This window comes from Mchenga conophoros, linkage group LG14 (genome assembly GCF_057382185.1).
Source record: "Mchenga conophoros isolate Kocher_MC1m ecotype Shallow Benthic linkage group LG14, M_conophoros_male_GT1.1, whole genome shotgun sequence".
NCBI classification, from domain to species: Eukaryota; Metazoa; Chordata; class Actinopteri; order Cichliformes; family Cichlidae; genus Mchenga; species Mchenga conophoros.
Window position 1 is genome coordinate 27,059,924 of NC_140539.1, and position 19,731 is coordinate 27,079,654.

General features: G+C 38.6%; 3 protein-coding genes across 3 annotated transcripts; 1 reads left to right on the forward strand and 2 right to left on the reverse strand.

Moving 5' to 3' along the window:
- LOC146559935 (extracellular calcium-sensing receptor-like) lies at window positions 1–4,042 on the forward strand. Its single transcript, XM_085244381.1, has 9 exons — window positions 1–110; window positions 388–682; window positions 851–937; window positions 1,218–1,487; window positions 1,704–1,910; window positions 1,986–2,261; window positions 2,599–2,826; window positions 2,922–3,045; window positions 3,132–4,042. Exons 1-9 carry the CDS (start codon window positions 1–3, stop codon window positions 4,040–4,042), a joined length of 2,508 nt encoding a protein of 835 aa, XP_085100507.1.
- A 2,660-nt stretch (window positions 4,043–6,702) lies between these two features.
- On the reverse strand, window positions 6,703–10,807 carry LOC146559936 (extracellular calcium-sensing receptor-like). The gene is made up of 12 exons (XM_085244382.1): window positions 10,656–10,807; window positions 10,241–10,482; window positions 10,033–10,124; window positions 9,640–9,819; window positions 9,320–9,508; window positions 8,994–9,213; window positions 8,674–8,915; window positions 8,265–8,474; window positions 8,030–8,153; window positions 7,712–7,905; window positions 7,205–7,486; window positions 6,703–7,125 (listed from the first exon to the last, which is right to left on the reverse strand). Exons 1-12 carry the CDS (start codon window positions 10,805–10,807, stop codon window positions 6,703–6,705), a joined length of 2,550 nt encoding a protein of 849 aa, XP_085100508.1.
- Window positions 10,808–14,131: 3,324 nt separating this feature from the next.
- LOC146559937 (extracellular calcium-sensing receptor-like) lies at window positions 14,132–18,209 on the reverse strand. Its single transcript, XM_085244385.1, has 11 exons — window positions 17,944–18,209; window positions 17,538–17,726; window positions 17,285–17,402; window positions 16,827–17,006; window positions 16,546–16,734; window positions 15,988–16,446; window positions 15,613–15,822; window positions 15,397–15,520; window positions 15,061–15,254; window positions 14,645–14,926; window positions 14,132–14,554 (listed from the first exon to the last, which is right to left on the reverse strand). The coding sequence occupies exons 1-11, from the start codon at window positions 18,207–18,209 to the stop codon at window positions 14,132–14,134; spliced, it is 2,634 nt and encodes an 877-aa protein (XP_085100511.1).
- Window positions 18,210–19,731: the final 1,522 nt, after the last annotated feature.

A 19,731-nucleotide genomic window follows, 5' to 3' on the forward strand; every position in this document is an offset into this window, starting at 1 on the left:
ATGCACAAAACTGGAGATGTGGTTCTGGGTGGACTGTTTCAAGTCCATTTCTTTTCAAGTGTTCCTGATCTGTCTTTTACCTCGCAGCCACAACAGCCTACTTGCCATGGGTAACTATGACAGGGAAACAGAATGAAAAAAACAGAAAAAGAAAACCACCAAACCTAATCCTAATATGAATATGTATTTTATATCTGAAATAACTAGACAAAACATCTTCTCTTTTAAAATTTATTTTCATTAATATATGTCTTTAATTGTTATTCACTTTCCTTGATTGTTTATAATATTATTCCTTTTGCAACATTTTCACTGTGCTCATTTTCCTATATTTTAAAAATCTGTATTGTATTATACTTTTTAGTAATTAAACTTTTCTCGTCTTAGTGTGTATGTTCTAGGATTTAAGCTCGCACAAACCATGGCGTTTGCTATTGATGAGATCAACAGAAACTCAAACCTGCTACCAAATGTGACTCTGGGATACACTCTGTATGATAACTGCTTTGAACTTGGAATTGGATTCCGTGGAGCATTATCATTAGCCAGTGGTCAAGAGGATCAAATTGTAGTAGATGATACATGTGTTGGAAATCCTCCAGTTGTAGGGATTGTGGGTGATCCGTCCTCTACAATTTCTATTGCCATCTCCAACGTCTTAGGTTTGTACAGAGTACCTATGGTAAGTTTTCTGCTTGACCATGTAACAGTTTTCTTGGATTGCGTTGATTTCATTGAAAATGTAAAACCATTTTATGAAATAAAAAATAATGCAGTCATGATGACAAAATTAAGATATCTCTACATGGATAGCTCCACAATATACATATGCAGTCTATATCTTTCACAGGTGAGTTATTATGCCACATGTTCCTGCCTGAGTGACCGTCAAAAGTATCCATCCTTCTTTAGAACGATCCCAAGTGATACTTTCCAGGTGAAAATTTGTCATCAAAATTAAAATGGAAAAACAAAAGTCTGTTTCAATATCTGTGTAAAAGAAGAACACAGACAGATATGAAAATATTAGAAATAATAATAATAATTAGTTTTGAGAATTATGCTCTATTTCTTTTCTCTATTGTCTCAGAGAATAAAGCTAAATTGCAATTGTATTTAAATGCTGTTCTGTGGACACTGACAGACAGATTATGCACAGAAATTTTGTTTTGTTTCTTCTTTTCAATACACTTACACTTTAATCTATATTCACTTAGGTACGTGCAATGATCCAGATTCTAAAGCATTTTGGCTGGACTTGGGCAGGTCTGCTTGTCAGTAATAATGATTATGGACTTCATGCAGCCAGATCCTTTCAGTCTGAGCTGAGTGTGTCTGGTGAAGGTTGCCTGGCCTACACTGAGGTTTTACCCTGGGACAAAGACACAGATGAACTCCGGAGGATTGTTGATGTGATGAAAACCTCTACAGCTCGAGTTGTCATTGTCTTTGAAGATCCTAGTCGCATGATGCACCTTATGGATGAGGTTTCGCTTTAAAACACTTTAATAGTTACTAGTTACAGAGGTCTTCATAATTATAGTTCATAATTGTGTAAAACACATATTACGTATCATTGTGAGTACAGAAATGAATACAGAAAAATAATCATTCAGAATTAATTTTAAAGATCAAAAACTGTTTCAGTAAAGAAGTTGGAGGCTCAGTATTACTTCATAGATTTGGTCTAATTTAATACACAGGTAGTAAGGCAAAATGTGACAGGTCTACAGTGGATAGCCAGCGAAGCCTGGACAGAATCTGCTGTGCTCCAAACACCTCACTTTATGCCATACCTGGGTGGCACACTGGGTATCACCATTCGCCGAGGAGAAATACCAGGGCTCAGGGAATTCCTGTTGCAAATACATCCTGATCTACATCACAACACTAGCTACGGAATTAGCTTGGTGAGACTTGGACACTTTTACTCTGTGTGTGTATATTTTCATAATGTGTAATAAACATTTTTCAAAATATTTCAGGTGAATCAGTTTTGGGAATTTACATTTCAGTGCAGATTTGCTCCAGCTCCAGCAGGCTGGCTGGAAGGTGGAGGTGCACTATGCACTGGACAGGAAGATCTAGGAAATGTGGACAATGAGTACTTGGACATTTCCAACCTGCGGCCTGAGTATAATGTGTACAAAGCTGTTTATGCACTGGCATATTCCCTTGATGATATGCTGCGGTGCAAGCCAGGAAGAGGGCCTTTCAGTGGGAAAAGCTGTGCCTCTTTGCAGTCACTGGAGCCATGGCAGGTGTGTTATCATTTTACACTCCACCTTTGGATAAATTGTTTTTGCATGCTTTCAGAATTTCATTAACTTCAGGTCATTAACTTTTATACAGGATTATTAGTAATGTGCCTTGGTTGATTGAGACTTAGATATAAATGACTTTATATATGTAGGTACCATAGATATAATATTATATTTGATTACTGAACTGAAAAATTGCCACTGTTTGCACTGTAAAGTTACTGGAGCCATGGCAGATGTGATATCATTTTACACTCCATCTATGAATAAATCATTGGTTCTATAATTAGTTTTGGAGCAAAAAATAATTTACTTATTATACATTCCTTTTAAACAGCTTGTTTATTACATGGAAAGAGTGAACTTCACCACTCCATTTGGCGATCAAGTGTCATTTGACGAGAATGGTGATGTGGTACCAATTTATGATGTTATTAATGCGTTGTGGCTCCCTGATGGAAGCACTAAAATTCAGAAAGTGGGTGAGGTTAAAAGGACAGCTTTAAAAGGTGAAGAACTCACACTTGATGAAGGCAAAATCTTCTGGAACTTTGAATCCAAACAGGTTAGATATGTTTTTATTTCACAACTACCTTTTATGACATTTACAGTATATAGAATTGTAGCAGGCAATAAATATTTATTTTTTATGTCCAATAGCCACCTCGATCAGTATGCAGTGAGAGTTGTCCTCCTGGTACCCACATGGTGAGAAGGAAGAGAGAGCCTGAATGCTGTTTTGACTGCATCCCTTGTTCTGAGGGAAAGATCACTAACAAGAGCAGTAGGTCTTTGTCTTTCTGTATGACATATTTGATTTAATTTCTGTGAAATATAGTATGCATTTCAACATCAACACTTCTTTGTCAGACTCCTTGGGGTGCACCAGTTGTCCAGAGGATTTTTGGTCAAACCCACAGCGTGACCACTGTGTTCTTAGGAAAACAGAGTTTCTCTCTTATCATGACCCTTTGGGTATTTGTTTGACAGCAATCTCCTTACTGGGAACATTTATATGTGCTGTTGTTCTGGGGATCTTTATCTGCCATCGCACAACACCTATAGTACGTGCCAACAATTCAGAACTTAGTTTCCAGCTATTAATGTCACTTAAGTTGTGTTTCCTGTGTTCACTTTTGTTCATCGGACGACCCAGGATGTGGACATGCCAAATGAGGCATGCAGCATTTGGGATCAGCTTTGTGCTGTGTGTCTCATGCATCCTGGTAAAAACCATGGTTGTTCTGGCTGTGTTCAAAGCCTCCAAGCCAGGAGGGGGAGCCAGTCTGAAGTGGTTTGGTGCAATGCAGCAGAGAGGAACAGTTCTATTTCTGACATCTATTCAGGCAGCCATCTGCACTACCTGGCTTGTCTCTTCCTCTCCAACTCCACATAAAAACACCCAATACCACAATGACAAGATAGTGTATGAGTGTTCAGTTGGGTCCACTGTTGGTTTTGCAGTGTTATTGGGCTATATTGGCATACTGGCTTTCCTCAGTTTTCTAATTGCATTCCTGGTGAGGAATCTCCCTGATAGTTTTAATGAGGCCAAGCTCATCACATTCAGCATGCTGATCTTCTGTGCTGTGTGGGTGGCCTTTGTTCCTGCTTATATCAGCTCACCAGGAAAACTTGCAGATGCAGTGGAGGTGTTTGCCATTCTTGCTTCAAGTTTTGGACTCTTGATCACACTGTTTGGACCCAAATGTTACATAATCCTGTTGAGACCAGAGATGAACACAAAGAAAGCTGTTATGGGCCGTGGGATTGTGTCATAAAATGTTTTCATTTATGTTAAAAACATCTTCATTTTCTGTGCAGTAAATCAGAAAATAAAATATATTAATAAAAATAATAAATGTAAATATTAAAACCTCTTGAGAAATCTAAATAATAGTTATTTACTCTTTTTCCTCTTTTCTTTCTTTTAAATAAATCTTTTCAAATATAACTGACTGACTGTGTTACACTTCATTGTCAAAATGTATCTATTATGTAAGTTAAATGTAATTATAATTCTTTTACTAAACTAAGCTTTTTATTTTGTGCTTCAGCCATTTTTGTGGTATATGATGTAAAACACAGTAACACATGAAGCATTGTGCAATACTGATGGGATTTCCGGCTCTTTTTAGAGAACCGGCTCTTTCGGTTCAGCTCACTAAAATGAGCCGACTCTTTCGGCTCCGAACCGGCTCTTCAGGTTGTTTTGTTGCTTTAATTAATTTGTTATTAACAATAATATAAAATTATGCACAAAAGGAATTACTAATGTAAAAAAAAATGGTTTTATCTATAAATGTTTATATATAAATATATGCGGTGGCCCCTACAGACAAAACACGTACAAACTCTTCCAAAACAGAGCTACCTAGATCACTTAAATTACACAATTGAAAGCATGAAAGCATATGTGTATTGTTTGTGTATTTATACACAAGAATTCATATATAGTCAAATAAAAAAAATAAAATAAAAAATGTTCATTTACCTGTTATTACCACACACCAAATATGGTCGTTGGTACTTGCTGGCTTGTGTAGCCACTAGGTAACAAAAGTTCAACACTGCCCCTAGCATCCTGGAGCACTTCTGTTGTCTTTTGTACGTGTTTTGAGTTTTTACGTGCTTCTGAGATTTTACGTGTTTTGGAGTTTGTACGTGCTTCGGGGTTTGTACGTGTTTTTACGTGTTTTGGAGTTTTTGCGTGTTTTGGAGTTTGTACATGCTTCAGGGTTTGTACGTGATTAGAAGTTTGTATGTGCTTTGTCTGTAGGGGCCACCGTAAGTATACTTTTATTTATTCACTCCACATAAAATGTAATAAATAAATCATATAATACAAAAACCAACTATTCACATTTCAACTTTTAACTATTTGAATTTTCAGCTTTTTCCTTTTACAAATTTTAAGTGACACAACACAAAACACTGCAAACCACAATACAATTAAATATAAATTATAATATGAAAACAAAAAGAAGATGCATATTCTGTCATATGGACCTGTATGAATAAACTTTCTGAATCCTTTATCATCTGCAACTGGAAATAGTTGTGGATGATTGTACCTTTCTAATGTGACGTTGTTGTCCCTGGCTCTCTTTCTCTCTCTCCCTCCCGCTCTGTATGGCGTTATTTTTGTGCCACTATCCGGTTGTTCAGTCTGACGTCACTAGCCGTGTCTGGGTCTAAACTCCGCTGCAGGTCCATATATCAAACGATCACTATGGCATTACTGAGAGTTGAAAAACTGTCTAAAGTCTTTCATCTTTAATAAAATGATCAGCGTTCTGCTCTACCAGGTGTAACAATTGAGTTTAACATCCAGGCATCCATGAAAACGGAATTTATGACATTTAACGGAGTTAGAAGTTAGCAGGGAGTTAGCTCGCTAGCTTCTATCTAAATACAATATAGCATGTCCTGACTGCGGGGTTTTGGAAACAAATTAAAACGTACAGCTCTGTTATCACTTCCAGCATAAATGAAGACAGAAAACTAAACAGCAGTGACGTTTGTAGGGTTACTGAAGTTGGGCTAGCTGGTATATAATGATGTGCTACGTGACCGCTAGCGACACAGCTATGTTAGCTTAATATAAACAAGCTAACCTTTTTTCCACTCGATAAAAGTTACCGTGAGTGTTCTCGGTGGTCAGGAACAAATGTAATCGCATGGCAGGATGCTGTAAAAGGACCAAACTTCAGCCAGGAGAACAACTGAGATAATCCATCCACAATACGAGGTTAGTCATTCATATACTGCTGCATGGGCTGGGCTGTAGCTACATCCTAAGGTTTTAAAAACTGAGCTTAAATAAATGATTAGCGGTAATAAAAGACGAGGGAGGTCAACAGTGATCACTGACTGTTTTAGGAGCTTTTTGAGATCAAATAGAAGAAAATACATAACATTAAACATGTTAACAACACAAAAGCCATATTAAACGCAGACTACTTTAGACCCAGAAGTAGGATTCGTCGCGTCATCACTGAACAACCGGATTCTGAGCAAACCTAAAAAAAAATTGAGCTCTGTTCCTGTGCTACTGAGTGCCGCCTACTACTACTACCGCCCCTCCCCCCTCTTCCCAGCGTAAAGCACAAGGCTCGCATGCTGAGTGAAGCGAAAAAAAGTGCGAGAGAGAGAGAGAGGGTGAGAGAAAGAAAAAAAAAACCCACATTGACACGATAAGTTAATACGGGTGGTGTTTTGTTTTCATCGAAGGTTTGTCTATAAAACTACAGTCGTATTGTATATACATTTGCAATAATATATTAAAACTTTGCATGATCATTCTTAATTCTGGATAAAGTGAATCAAGGTTTTTCTATTAATTTAACAACAAACAAAGATAAATACATAAAGATGAAGTGCTGATATAGATAAATAGATAAATAATAATTATTTGTCATATTTTGTTAATTTACTTTTGCTACCTGGCCATCATATATTTCTTGGTGTTTCTCTCAGGCCTCAAAAGAATGATGAAACACTTCGGAGCAAAAATACAGAAAAGTAAACCATAGCTAGAAGCCAGGATGGCAAAAACTTCCACAGCAACAGTGTATTTACCAGGAGAGCTAAGGTAAGCAGGCACAAAAGCCACCCAAACAGCACAGAAAATCAGCATACTGAAAGTGATAAGTTTGGCCTCATTGAAATTATCAGGAAGTTTCCTAGCAAAAAAGGCTAATATGAGACTGGTGCAGGCCAGCAGGCCAATGTAGCCCAAAATCAGACAAAATCCCACCACAGAAACCATGGCACACTCCAGAGTGACCTTTGAACCTTGAAAACCCAGATCTTGTCGAGGCACGGGGGGGATGAGGGATAGCCATATGGTACAGATGATAATCTATATGAAAAATAAAATGTTTTTAGACAGATGTAAAAATACAAAGACTTAAAAATTCAAAACAGAACATCTGTATGACCTGTATGCATGTAAGAAGACAGATACTTCCTCTCTGTTGGCCTGGACCAAACCATTTCATCAAGGCTTCAGCACCAGGCCGAGCTGAGCGAAATGCTGCCAGAACCACAATGGTCTTGACTTTCAGGCAGGACACACAAAGCACAAAGCTGATCCCAAAAGCTGCCTGCTGGAACCGACAAGACCAGACTGATGGACGACCAATGAACACGAGTGAGCACAGGAAGCAGAGCTTGATTGACACAAGAAGCAGGAAACTCAGCTCTGAATTGTTAGCCCTCACCTAAAATTAAGAAAGTGCAGCTTTATAAAAGTAGTGACACAGATAATATCAGCCACATGTGGAATAATTATGTTGTTTTAATATTTTGTCAATTATTTAATCTTGAAGAAAAAACTGACATGAGATGTCAAATAAAACCTAACAACAAAAAAACTGCACTTGCCAACTGCACACGATGTTTTCTTTAAAATGTACATTATAATGTTGTGAACATTTCTTTCTCACCACAGGTGTGTGACGGTAGTGAAGGAAAACCACAAAGACAACTGTTGTCACAGTGACACCGGTCACAGCTGCTGTAGTAAGAGTAATTCCCAAAGTCTCATTAAAGGCAAGAAAGTCAAGCTGGCGAGGGATGCAGGCAGTACGTTTAGCATTAGACCAGAGCTCTAGGGGACAACGCTCACAGTCAAGGGAACCTAACAGTAAAAAGAGTGGAGAAGGAAAGAAGAGGAGAAAGGAAAATCAAACAAGAACAGCAGAAGTACATGACTTTAAATCAAATGGATTTACAAGGAGGGGTTTAGATTGCAATTCCATCACCAGTTTTATTGCTTATCTCTCCTGCAGCACATGGAATACAGTCAAAGCAGCAGAGAGGTTTTCCTTTCCTGCTGACCTTTCTGGTCCCTGGGGGGCAGATCTCACTGCACACCGAAATAGGCACCTAAATAATAAGCCAACACTTATTTTTAAGCACAACATGTGTATTCCAGTTAAGAGCAAGAAATTCACAAATTTACAAATGTACAGTTTACATTATTTTCATATAAAATACCCGATTGGATCCTGTGATCCACTGAATAGCTGATTCATTAAGATGGAGATCAAACCCATCCACTTGACCAATCAAAGCAGTTTTTAGTGTCCCATCAGGCATTTTCTGCCAGTTAACAAGGTCATACTTTGCTGGAATATCGGCTCCTTGAAAGTAAAATGTTTCATCTTGTGGTGTGGTGAAGTTCACTTCTTGCAAGTGCTGCAAAAGCTGTAAAATTATAACAATCGTGAAACTAGAGTTATTAGAGTTCAATGATAAGTGCAATACTGAAACATATGGAAATGTTGTAATTACAGCATTGTGGGTACTCATGGGTCGGACCAAAACCCTGTTCAGTGTCTAAAGAATGCAACATGGATTTTTATTACATTTTTTAGGGAAAGGATGATATTCATGATTACTTTACCTCTGTGGCCTTGATTTGTTTTGGAGAGGAGCAGGTGGAGATGTTGTTTTCAGAAGAGCTGTCTTTAATGGGACAGAGAAGGCTGTGGAGGGCATGAGCTGCAGCATAAACAGCAAGGTAGACATTATATGTCACCCTTAGCTGGGATGCATCTGTAAAGAGATTCTGTACTTTTTTCAGAGACTCCGACCCATTGCAATGTGATAGTGAAGCTTTCTGATCAGACATAACAGGAGGATTTGAAGTTAAAATATTTGATTTATGGTTAGACTTCAGTGTGGAGATAGGAGAACTGAGCATTGAGGAGGAAGATAAATGAAGACTACACCCAAACTCCACTTCCCAGAATTCTCTTAAGAACTCATCATCTGGATGGTGAATTGGGTGTAAACGTCGGAGATAACTTTCAAATCCAGGTATAGCTGAACTTCTAGTAGCAACACCAAGAACACCGTTTGCCACTTTGCTTGTAACTGAATTTTGGACCAGATCCCCACTAGTGCTCCAAGCCTCACTGGCCAAAAACTGTCTATCAGTCACCTAATAAGCAAAAGAAAAATTATTTTAAAGTTTATTTTGTTTTTAAATATAATCTCGAACTTTTTTTCAGCATGCATTATATGCGATAGGCATTACAGCTTCTCACATTCAGTTTCACAAGTTGCAGGAACAATTCCCTCACATCTGTATACCAGGTGAAGATCAAAATCACCCTTGCAGTTGAGGCTTGAATTGTGAGGGCTGCTCGTCTGGCATCACTAATGATATTTTCCCTTTGGAGAGTCTCTACAAATGCCAGGCAGACACCTGCTCCCTGAATCTCCTCCTGAAATACCTGACATATACAGGTGAAAGAAGCCTATTACATTATCACACTGTAAATGTAGTTATATAATGCACTTATTACTGTATATTTTAGAGATATAGCTGAGTAATCTAAATGACTGAAATAAAAGATGCAAATACCTTTACTGCCATGTAGCCATAGTTATTGTTTGCTACAACTGCTCCAACCCAAGTCCAGTTGAAGCGTATAACAACCTGGGCAACAGCACGTGCTTGGTAAATATCACTGGGGATTGTTCTGAAGAAATTTGGATACTGGAGCCTGTCACTGAGACAAGGACAGGTGGATAGATAGCTGATCTGAAAGACACATACACACACAAACACAAAAACCTGCATCTTATAAAGGTTTTGTTTCTGTTTTAAAAAATCAGTTTCTCCACTGTCATAAAAAAGCATGAATATTTCTTTGAGTAAAAGATATAAATTCAACCAAAAGATGGCTCCACTTATCTAAAAACAAACAAAAAAGCTCATATACAGTTTTTATGGTGCATTCAAAACAAAACTCACAAAAGGTATGGAGAGTGGCCCCAGCACTGTGGAGAGTATCTGGCTTGTTATGGATGAAGCACCACCAATAATCATGGGGACAGATTGACCACCTGAAAACAGAAATGATTGATTTAATTAAACAACATCTTGTAGCAGGAGTAGAAAAAGTAGAAAGCAAAATTGCTGACAGATTTTTTGTATGTTTTCTGATCAATGAATGAGTTACCCCTCCTGTCTTTAATTTCTTCTCCATGCCCACTAGAATAATCTGGAGGGTTTGTGGAGTTGCAGCTGGTGTTGTCTCCACCAACGAGTGACAGTCCTGACTGGAGAGCCCATGGTGGGCGCCCACAGCTGTCAAAAATATGATAGCCCAGCTTGATTCCTGGTAGGAGCATTGTACTATGATTAATTTCCTCCAGTGCAAACACCATAGCATATATGTACTGCAGTGGAACATATTCTAAACTGAGAGAGGGGAGATAAAATGATAAAATATAAATTAGTGAATTTTGTTTGAATAATTTTTGTAAAACTGCAAGTACAAATCAACCAGCAAGACACAGTAATTACTCCTATGTTATATCTATATATGCTCTTATTCTACAGTAATCAAAATATTCTCTGTAACTGAGTTTTACCCAGTACATGGATTGTAGTGTGGCAGCTGAGTGAAGTCATGGTCTATAGCTGGAGGCTGATAATGAAGAGGAAAAAGACCACCAATAATTACATCTCCATCTTGAAACAGACCCTGGCTACTTGGTGTACCCCAACGAGAACATGTCAACATCTGATCACACAGAAGTCCATCCCGGATTCCCAGTTCTCTTCCCACAAGCCACACAAGCAGCAAAGATTGGGATGACCTGGACCACACAATGAAGAGCCAGGAAAACCAAGACATAGATGCAGCTGTTCTACACATTTAGAAATGTACAGTACATTCAATTTGGTTTATTCGCATGAGTTCAATCAGTGTCCATAAACAGTTCCTAGAATGAAAATATCAGATTACACTAAAACCCCAAATATAACAAACTGTACAATTTAAAAATGTGTATTTTCATACACCAGCTATAACATCAGTTGGCTGCTGACATCCATCCTCCTCCTTGGAGTAGATGAACTGCAGATGAGGGCACTTTATATAGAGGCAGGGCCTTTTGGTGAGCAGGTGAACATGACGACACATATACTCCCAAATCAGTCCTCTCAAGACGTGACACGATAGTACGAGTGATCATTATGCCTTGCAGATAGAAGATGTGGAGTTAGGATGTGTATGTAGGTGTGCCTCATATAGTATTTGGTCATCTTTTAAAATTATCTCTTTATTACTTCTGTAGTGGTCATGTATTATTTTCATATTTGGACTGAAAAGCTTCCCCTGAAATACTATAGTTCCCAATTACTTTAATGGAGGTATCAAAAGATAAAATATATGAGTACAAATGCACATTTCATGCAAAATAATCAAACGCTTAAGGATGTTTAAGTCATTAAGAGTCACAACTTTATTCCATAAATATATAAGAATGTTAATTTAACTTTATGGCTTTGAAAAACTGTTCCAGCTAAAACCCTTACATTGTGAATGTAGAGGTCCAACCACCTTTAACAACCTCATTTAACTTAGTATGCTCCTTTATCATTTATTGTAATCTGTGATCAACGCAAAGTTATGTGGATATTTACCAACCTTACTGATTGCCACATATTGGTTAAATGATGACAAATCAGGGACAAGACTAGTGAATTGACAAAATATTAGCCAAGGTGAAGATCAATTTAACTTTGAATTACAAATAATGCAGATAATGGATACAAAAAGGCTGTTCATTCTGTATTTTGTTTTTTTATTTTTGTTATTTATGTATTTGTTCTTTACAAAATGGAGATATCCATAACATTGATAGCTAGAGGACTTTTGATACACTTTTTTGTACACACACTAACATTGTCATGGTCCTGGGTTATCTGACCCAGCGTTTTGTGTTTTCTATTATTGTTTATTGTGGTTTCTAGCTCGTTCGGTTCGGTTCTTCCTCAGTTTAGTGTTAGTCATCCCTGCCTGTGTGTTCCCTCTGTATAAAGTCTGTGTTTCTTTGTATGTGTGAGTTCCTGTTTTAATTTGAAGGTCAGTGTCTCGGGTTATTGTATTCTGTTTTACTTCTCTTAGTCTCCTCAGCTCCAATTTTCCCCAGCTGTGTCTCCTCCTGTTTCTCATTCCCTGATTGCAAAGTTTCAGTCTGTTAGAGAAGTGTTTCTTTCTCGATCCCTCAAGCACCACTGTGGGACTGTCTGCTGCATAGAACCAACTGGACAGCCTGTGTCTGTCAGACCCCAACACAAAGCCCCACCCCAGCTTTCAACTCTGCACTCAGGCTACATTCACACGTCCACGGGTATTTTTGATAACCGAGATTTACCGTTTGAGCTTTTAAAAAAATCCCGTCCACACTTGCAGTTTTGAAAAAATATCTTCGTCCACATGTAAACGCTAAAAACATAATGTTGGCCAATCAGAAGTCTAGAAGCCTGGGAGGTAGTGGTGAGCAGATCGATCCAAATATCGATTCTATCGATACCAAGTCGGCATCGGTATTGGATCAATACTAGCCCGGTGAGATCGATTCTTTAAGTTCCGCTGTTGTTTGCAATGCTGGGCTTTCGACAAAGATGAAACAGCCAGGTCACTGGACTCGATGCTCCTGTGTCAGCGCAGAGCTGACACAGGATGTTTGATTTGTTTGATTTGATTTATGTTGCGCTGTCACGTGATGTGACTTGACACTTTAGGGGGTTGTTAAGTTGTTTACATATTATATTTTATTATATTACATATTATATATTCACCAGCTATTTCTGTTGTTGATAATTTTATTGTAATTTTTGTATTCTAGTTTCTCAGCAGTACTTATTTGTTTTAATTTGTTTACTGGTTTGCGTCCACTTTAGTCAATTATTTATTTACTAGACAGAAATTTCATAAAACAGTATGGAACACTGAAATCCCATCTGTACTCTGATCGTATTAATCTTTTCTGTATAACAATTTACTTTTTAACTGCATACTGCAGTGCATACTGCAAACTGCACATCTCAATAGACTAAATGTCATGGTCCTGGGTCGTTGACCCAGCGTTTTGTGTTTTGTGATTATTTCCCTCTGTTCTAGTTATTCTGTGTCCTCCCCCCTTGTGTCCGGTTCGGGTTCTAGATTTCCTGTTTTGTTCTGAAAGTCTGTGTCTGTTGTCATTGTGTTCAGCTTGTGTCCTCCAGTCATCATGTGTATTCAGATCAGCTGTTCTTCCCTCCTGTGTGCGATTACCCGATTACCTTGTGTGTGTGTGTGTGTGTGTATATAGTGGGTGTCGGTCTGTGTTCGTTGTCGGCTCGTCTGTGTTTCTTGGTATCCTGGTCTTTGGTCTGCGTCTCTCTGCTCCGCTCTCCGTTTTGTAAGATTTCAGGTTTGCTCTTTAGTTTCTCCCAGTTTAGGTTTGTCATTACTCATGCTTCATTGCCTGTTTTTGCCACTGCCACCGTGTAAATAAACTTCACTCGTATCATCAGTTTGCTGCATTTTGGGTCCTCCTTTTCCTCCACTCCACACGGCTCACTCCGCCAGCCGTGACACTAAAGGCATTTAAAATTCTTATTTTTCAACATTAATGAAACATTTGTACCACTACAAAGTAAAAACAACACAACATTGGACTTCTTTTATAATGGTGTTTTTATTTTATGAATGTGTTTGTTACCTAAGCAATTTTTGTAAAATAGGTGCAGTGCAGATTTTTTTCAAAAGAGTAAAATTTAAAAAAAGATAAGAAATTTGTCAATTTTTTTTCTTTGACAGCCTGACATATTTTGTCAATTCATGTCTGAGTGAATATTTCTGATTTCATATAGCTTAGTAAACACTGACAATAGCTAGCAGATAGTGATGCAAATGCAGCTCCGTCATAAAGTTTTAGGATATGTCACAATTTAATAAGACAATAAACCATCATATTTTTAAATGATATATGACCAGATAAATACAATGACTCTATTCCAGTTGTTAACATTTTTAAAAAGGTGAATTACAGTGGCAATGGTTACATTTGCTTTCCTATCTACCCATCAAATGTTTTTTAGTGTTTTTCTCAGGCCTCAAAAGAATGATGAAGCACTTTGGAGCAAATATGCAGAACAGCAAACCATAGCTAGAGGCAAGGATGGCAAAAATCTCAACAGCAACAGCATATTTTCCAGGAGAACTGACATAGGCAGGAACAAAAGCCACCCAAACAGCACAGAAAATCAGCATGCTGAAGGTGATCAGTTTGGCCTCGTTAAAGTTGTCTGGAAGTTTTCTGGCAAGAAAAGCCAAGAGGAAACTGGTGCAGCCCAGTAGTCCAATGTAGCCCAATACCAGAGAGAAACCCACCACAGAGCCAGTGGCACACTTCAGAGTAACTTTTAGCCCTGGGACATCCAGGTCAGATTTGGGAACAGGGGGGCTGATTGATAGCCAAATAATGCAGATGATAACCTTTATGGAGAAGCATTGTACAAAGTCAAGTTAATTTCTGTAATCACATTAGCAGTAATAGTTTATGGTTTCAAAAAGTGCATGTCGCACCTGCACACAGGTGAAGAAGAAGACGCTTCCTCTCTGTTGGCCTGGACCAAACCACTTCATCAAGGCTTCAGCACCAGGCCGAGCTGAGCGAAATGCTGCCAGAACCACAATGGTCTTGACTTTGAGGCAGGAGATGCAAAGCACAAAGCTGATCCCGAAAGCGGCCTGCTGGAAACGACAAGACCAGTCTGATGGACGGCCAATGAACACGAGCGAGCACAGAAAGCAGAGCTTGATTGACACAAGGAGCAGAAAGCTCAACTCTGAATTGTTGGCCCGGACCTTAACATGAGAATAGGAATATCATTATAATCAGTTTCTGTGAATTCTTTCAAACGATTCCTATATGCTTAATGTTTTGGAAACTTTTTTCCCAAAATGTACAGTGTCTCTGTTACACAGATATGCATTCTCACCATAGGTGTTTGACGATAGTGAAGGAATACCACAAACACAGCTGTTGTCACAGTGACACCAGAAACAGCTACTGCAGTCAGGGTAATTCCTAAGGTTTCATTGAAGGAAAGAAAATCCAGCTGGCGAGGAATGCAGGTTGTTCTTTTAGCATTAGACCAGAACTCAGATGGACATCGGTCACAGTGAGGGGAACCTGGGAGAAGAAAATACATACAGCAAAACGTAGATGTGCTGAAACTATTAAAGCCAGGATTATGGTATAATAAAAGATTGATGAATGAATATTGGAGTACTGAATAGATTAAATGCTTGTGAGGCTATTATATCTTCCTCACCAGTTTTATTGCTAATCTCCCCATCAGCACATGAAATACAGTCAAAACAGCAAACAGGTTGACCTTTTCTGGGTGCCATCCGTGTACCTGGGGGGCATCTTTCACTGCACACTGAAACAGGGACCTAAACAACAGAAAAAAAAGAAAAATCCTATTCTCATGTATACAACGTATTATGACCCACAAAATTTTTTTTAATTCTCCTATTTTAGCTACCTGATTGGATCCTGTGGTCCACTGAATCGCTGACTCATTAAGGTGGAGGTCAAACCCATCCACACGACCAATCAAAACAAATTTTGCTGGGCCCTCACCCGTGTTCTGCCAGTTGAGAAGGTCATACTTTGCATGGATGTCAGCACCTTGGAAATAAAGCTGTTCACCCTGTGGTGTGGTGAAGTTTATTTTGGCCACATGCTGCAAGACCTGGAAATGTTGAAACAGTTAATATTCAGTAACTATTCAGTGTTTTAGTACAAAGTACTAGTCTAATTTTAAGGGGAATTGTAAATTCTTAATGTCCCTACTGCAAATGTAGCTTTTGAAAAACGGTATACATGGAAATTTGGGAGTGAAAGCAATGTTGCTAACCTCTATGGGTTTAATATCTGTTGGAAAGGAGCAAGTGGAGTTTTCATTTTCAGAAATGCTGTCTGTGTATGGGCAGGAGAGTAAGCTGTGAAGGGCATGTGCTGCAACATAAACTGCAAGGTAGACATTATATGTCACTCTTAGCTTGGAGGTGTCAGTAAAGTGATTCTGCACTTCTTCCAGGGTTTCTGTACCACTGCAGGGTTTAGAAGCATATGAAGAGACAGATGTAAGACCAGGACTACATTTAAACTCCTTTTCCCAAAATTCTCTTAAGAACTCATCATGAGGACGATGAGATGGATTCAAACTTCTGATATAATTTCCAAATCCAGGTATAGTTAAACTTCGAATGGCCACACCAAAAACACCAGCTGCCACTTTGCTTGTAACTGGATTTTGGAGCAGATCTCCACTGGTGCTCCAAGCCTCACTGGCCAGAAACTGCCTGTTAGTAACCTAGTAAGCAAAAGGACAAAGTAAGAAAAAAATGAAAAAAATATTCTGTTACAAACCTCAGTTCTGTCTTGCATTATGAATTTTATTATAGTTTCTCACATTTAACTTGTCAAGCTGAAGGAATAATTCCAACACATCTGTATACCATGTGAAGATCAAAATCACCCTTGCAGCTGAGGCCTGAATTGTGAGTGCTGCTCGTCTGGCATCACGCACAATATTTTCCCTTTGAAGAGTCTCTACAAATGCCAGACACACCTCAGCTCCCTGAATCGCTTCCTCAAATATCTGAAATTTACATTAAAGCAGAGAACCTTTAGATTCGTGTCAAACAGTTGTGAAGATTTCTTGCAAAGATAAAATTGCAACAAATAAACCACCTTTAATGCAACATGCCCATAATCATTATCTGTTATCACTGCTCCAATCCAGGTCCAATTGAAATGTATGGCAAGTTGGGCAAAAGCCCTGGCTTGGTAAATATCACTGGCCATGGTCCTGAAGAAATTAGGATATTGATGTCTATCACTCAGACAGGGACAGCTAGCTGTATAACTAATCTGAAAAAAAAAGTCATACTCATAAATACATATACATATAAATATACTGAAATATATAGTACATTTAACACAGGGTTCTACTATATAGCTGTGTTGCTAGAGTCTTTGTAGTTTTGTTTTTTCAGCAAGATTAAAATAATGCATTACTTGTGTGCACTATGATCAGTCAGAGTAAGAGTAAGTAAGTTGTATCAAATTCATGTATAGATTTGTGGGGGGGACATATACATACAGACACATATATATGTATAGATAGATAGATAGATAGTACAACTCACTAAAGGTACAGAGAGAGGCTCCAGGATTTTGGCGACTGTCTGAGTTGTTGCAGATGAGGAGCAACCAATGATCAAAGGAATGGGCTTATCACCTGATGACAATGGAAAATACAGTGAGATAAAGTTATAGTTTAAAGAAAACTAATAATACTTAATTTACTGGTTTATTTTAATTGCTCATTTTTAAATGAGGGCCAAAATTCCAAAACTAGATTTATTACCTCTTTCTTGTCCATAACCAGACTGCAGGGCTCTTGTGTTACAGTTAGTGCTGTCTCCACCAACCAGCAACAGTGCTGCCTGCAAAGCCCACTGTGGGAGGCCACAGTTATCACGGATGTGGTAGCCCAGTTTTATACCTGGTAACAAGTTTGTACTATGATTTATTTCCTCCACTGCAAACACCATAGCATAGATGTACTGCAATGGAAGATTTTGCACCCTGGGCACCCAGGATAAAAGAAAAAAGCACAACAATTACTAGCTCATATTCATATATCATGACATTATTAACAAGAATGGAAAGAAAATAATTGACTGCATTTGGAATAGAAAAGACAGAAATAAAAATAATAGAGTTATCTTCTGTTTTTTCCTGTTTTTCCAAAATGCAGTGAAATTGTACAGTTATAAGAGTAAAAAAATGCATATAGATTTACCCAGTACAAGTATTGTTGTAGGGCTGCTGAGTGAAGTCATAGTTTATAGCTGGAGGATTGTAATGAAGATTAAAGAGCCCACCAATGATTACATCTCCATCTTCAAATAAACCCTGGTCTCCAGGTGTACCCCACCGAGAACAGGTCACCGTCTGAACTACCTGCACCCCCACCTGGAGCCCCAGCTGTCTGCCCACAAGCCCTACAAGGAGCAGGGATGGAGCAGTGCAGTACCAAAGAATGAAGATCCATTTGGCCCAGGACATGGACAGAGCTGTTCTGGATATTTCAAATATGCATATCATATTAAAACAACTTCTCAATGGTGTATCATACATTTATAAAATTTGCAAAAAAAAAAATCTGTATTGCTAAGGTTTAACAGTTCCCGAAATGCCTAATTGTATTATATTTTTCTTTATAAAGTAAGAAAAATACTTGTTCCTGGATGTTTACCACTGAAGGAGAACATTTCAAGACAATATGACAACAAAGATAGTTTCCACTAAAAGCTGGCAAGATATCTGAACTGACATACCCGTCTCTTGCTCTGCAAAACAAAGATGTTGTTCTAGGTATTTATAAGAGCTGTAAGGCTGATATTTGAAGCAGTAAACAAGATGAGCAAAACATCACTGAGGGTGACTGGTGTGTGCTGCAGAAACTGGAGTATTTACCTGGAGGGCGGTGACTACATGGACCAATAGATTTTCCTTGGAAACATTTTGTTGACCAGGTTTAGAAGATTTAATTTGAACTCAATAACAATGGAAAAAAACCACACAGAATACACCCATTCAAATGGCTGTTTTTATAATAGAAATGTTTTGAAATACAAATGGAGCTATTTCACTGTATTATTTAGGTTGAATGTTGACTCTAACTCAACATTTGGCATTAACCCGGGATGCCCAATGGTTTGCAGAGGCACCCCCACGTCTCCGGGGAATAACAAACAGCATGTTTGACCTGCTAAAATATCAAATTTGCACTAGGCCGCAAACCTGACAGACGTTAATAAATAACCAAGCAATAAGTTCAGGTCTTCCCCTACACCTGAAGCTGAGAGAGCCAGATCTGGTATCTAGTATTATGAAAGGAGGCCATAGTGTTGACACTTAATTGCTACCAGCTGACGGTGAGATTTGCAGCTACATCTGTCGCAAGACTGCTGCAGCTCTGGTGAGTTTTGCATCCATGAGTTCACACAACAGTGACAAAGACAGGGATGTCTATTCAGTGACTATTCCTGACTGTGTAAAGATGTGAACTGTTCACATAAATCTAGTCAGTTATGATTAGATAAGTTAACATGTGATTTGACTCCAAAATAGGAAACAGATTAGGAACAATCCAACCCATTTGGAGCAGGAAGGGCGAAACTTCAGTACACAAGAGGTAAGTGACGGACGGAAGTGAGGTAAGTGACGGAAGTGATGTTGTAGGTGACGTCAGACGCCGGAGATTTTGGCGGAGAAAAAGCAAATGGTAGCATAGAGTTTAACAAAGGTTTTCCAAGCTTCAGTATTACCAAATATACTAATCAATTGTCATATAACTAACAACATCTGTTTTATCATCTCTAACACCCTGGAGGACAACGGGGAGAGTTTAGACGCTCTCCAAGATTACATCGACCGCTGTTTTCAAGATTTAGTAATGCATAAGGCCCAGAGTGCATCTTCCCCGGCCAAAATCGAGACGCCGTCATCGAAGAGAAGTCGCCAGGCAGACTCCCCCGGTACAACATCGCCTGCCGGCAAAGACATCGCAGAAATCCTGGAGTCA

Coding starts and splice junctions, on each gene's coding strand:
- LOC146559935 (XM_085244381.1), top strand. CDS start 1: ATGCACAAAACTGGAGATGTGGTTCTGGGTGGACTGTTTCAAGTCCAT. Junction 111..387: donor CAACAGCCTACTTGCCATGG/GTAACTATGACA, acceptor TTCTCGTCTTAG/TGTGTATGTTCTAGGATTTA. Junction 2,262..2,598: donor AGTCACTGGAGCCATGGCAG/GTGTGTTATCAT, acceptor CCTTTTAAACAG/CTTGTTTATTACATGGAAAG.
- LOC146559936 (XM_085244382.1), bottom strand. CDS start 10,807: ATGTTGACATGTTCTCGTTGGGGTACACCAAGTAGCCAGGGTCTGTTT. Junction 10,483..10,655: donor CACTACAATCCATGTACTGG/GTAAAACTCAGT, acceptor CCCCTCTCTCAG/TTTAGAATATGTTCCACTGC. Junction 8,154..8,264: donor GGATCACAGGATCCAATCGG/GTATTTTATATG, acceptor CTTATTATTTAG/GTGCCTATTTCGGTGTGCAG.
- LOC146559937 (XM_085244385.1), bottom strand. CDS start 18,209: ATGTCCTGGGCCAAATGGATCTTCATTCTTTGGTACTGCACTGCTCCA. Junction 17,403..17,537: donor AGCACTAACTGTAACACAAG/AGCCCTGCAGTC, acceptor CTATAACTTTAT/CTCACTGTATTTTCCATTGT. Junction 16,447..16,545: donor TTCAGCTTGACAAGTTAAAT/GTGAGAAACTAT, acceptor TTTGCTTACTAG/GTTACTAACAGGCAGTTTCT.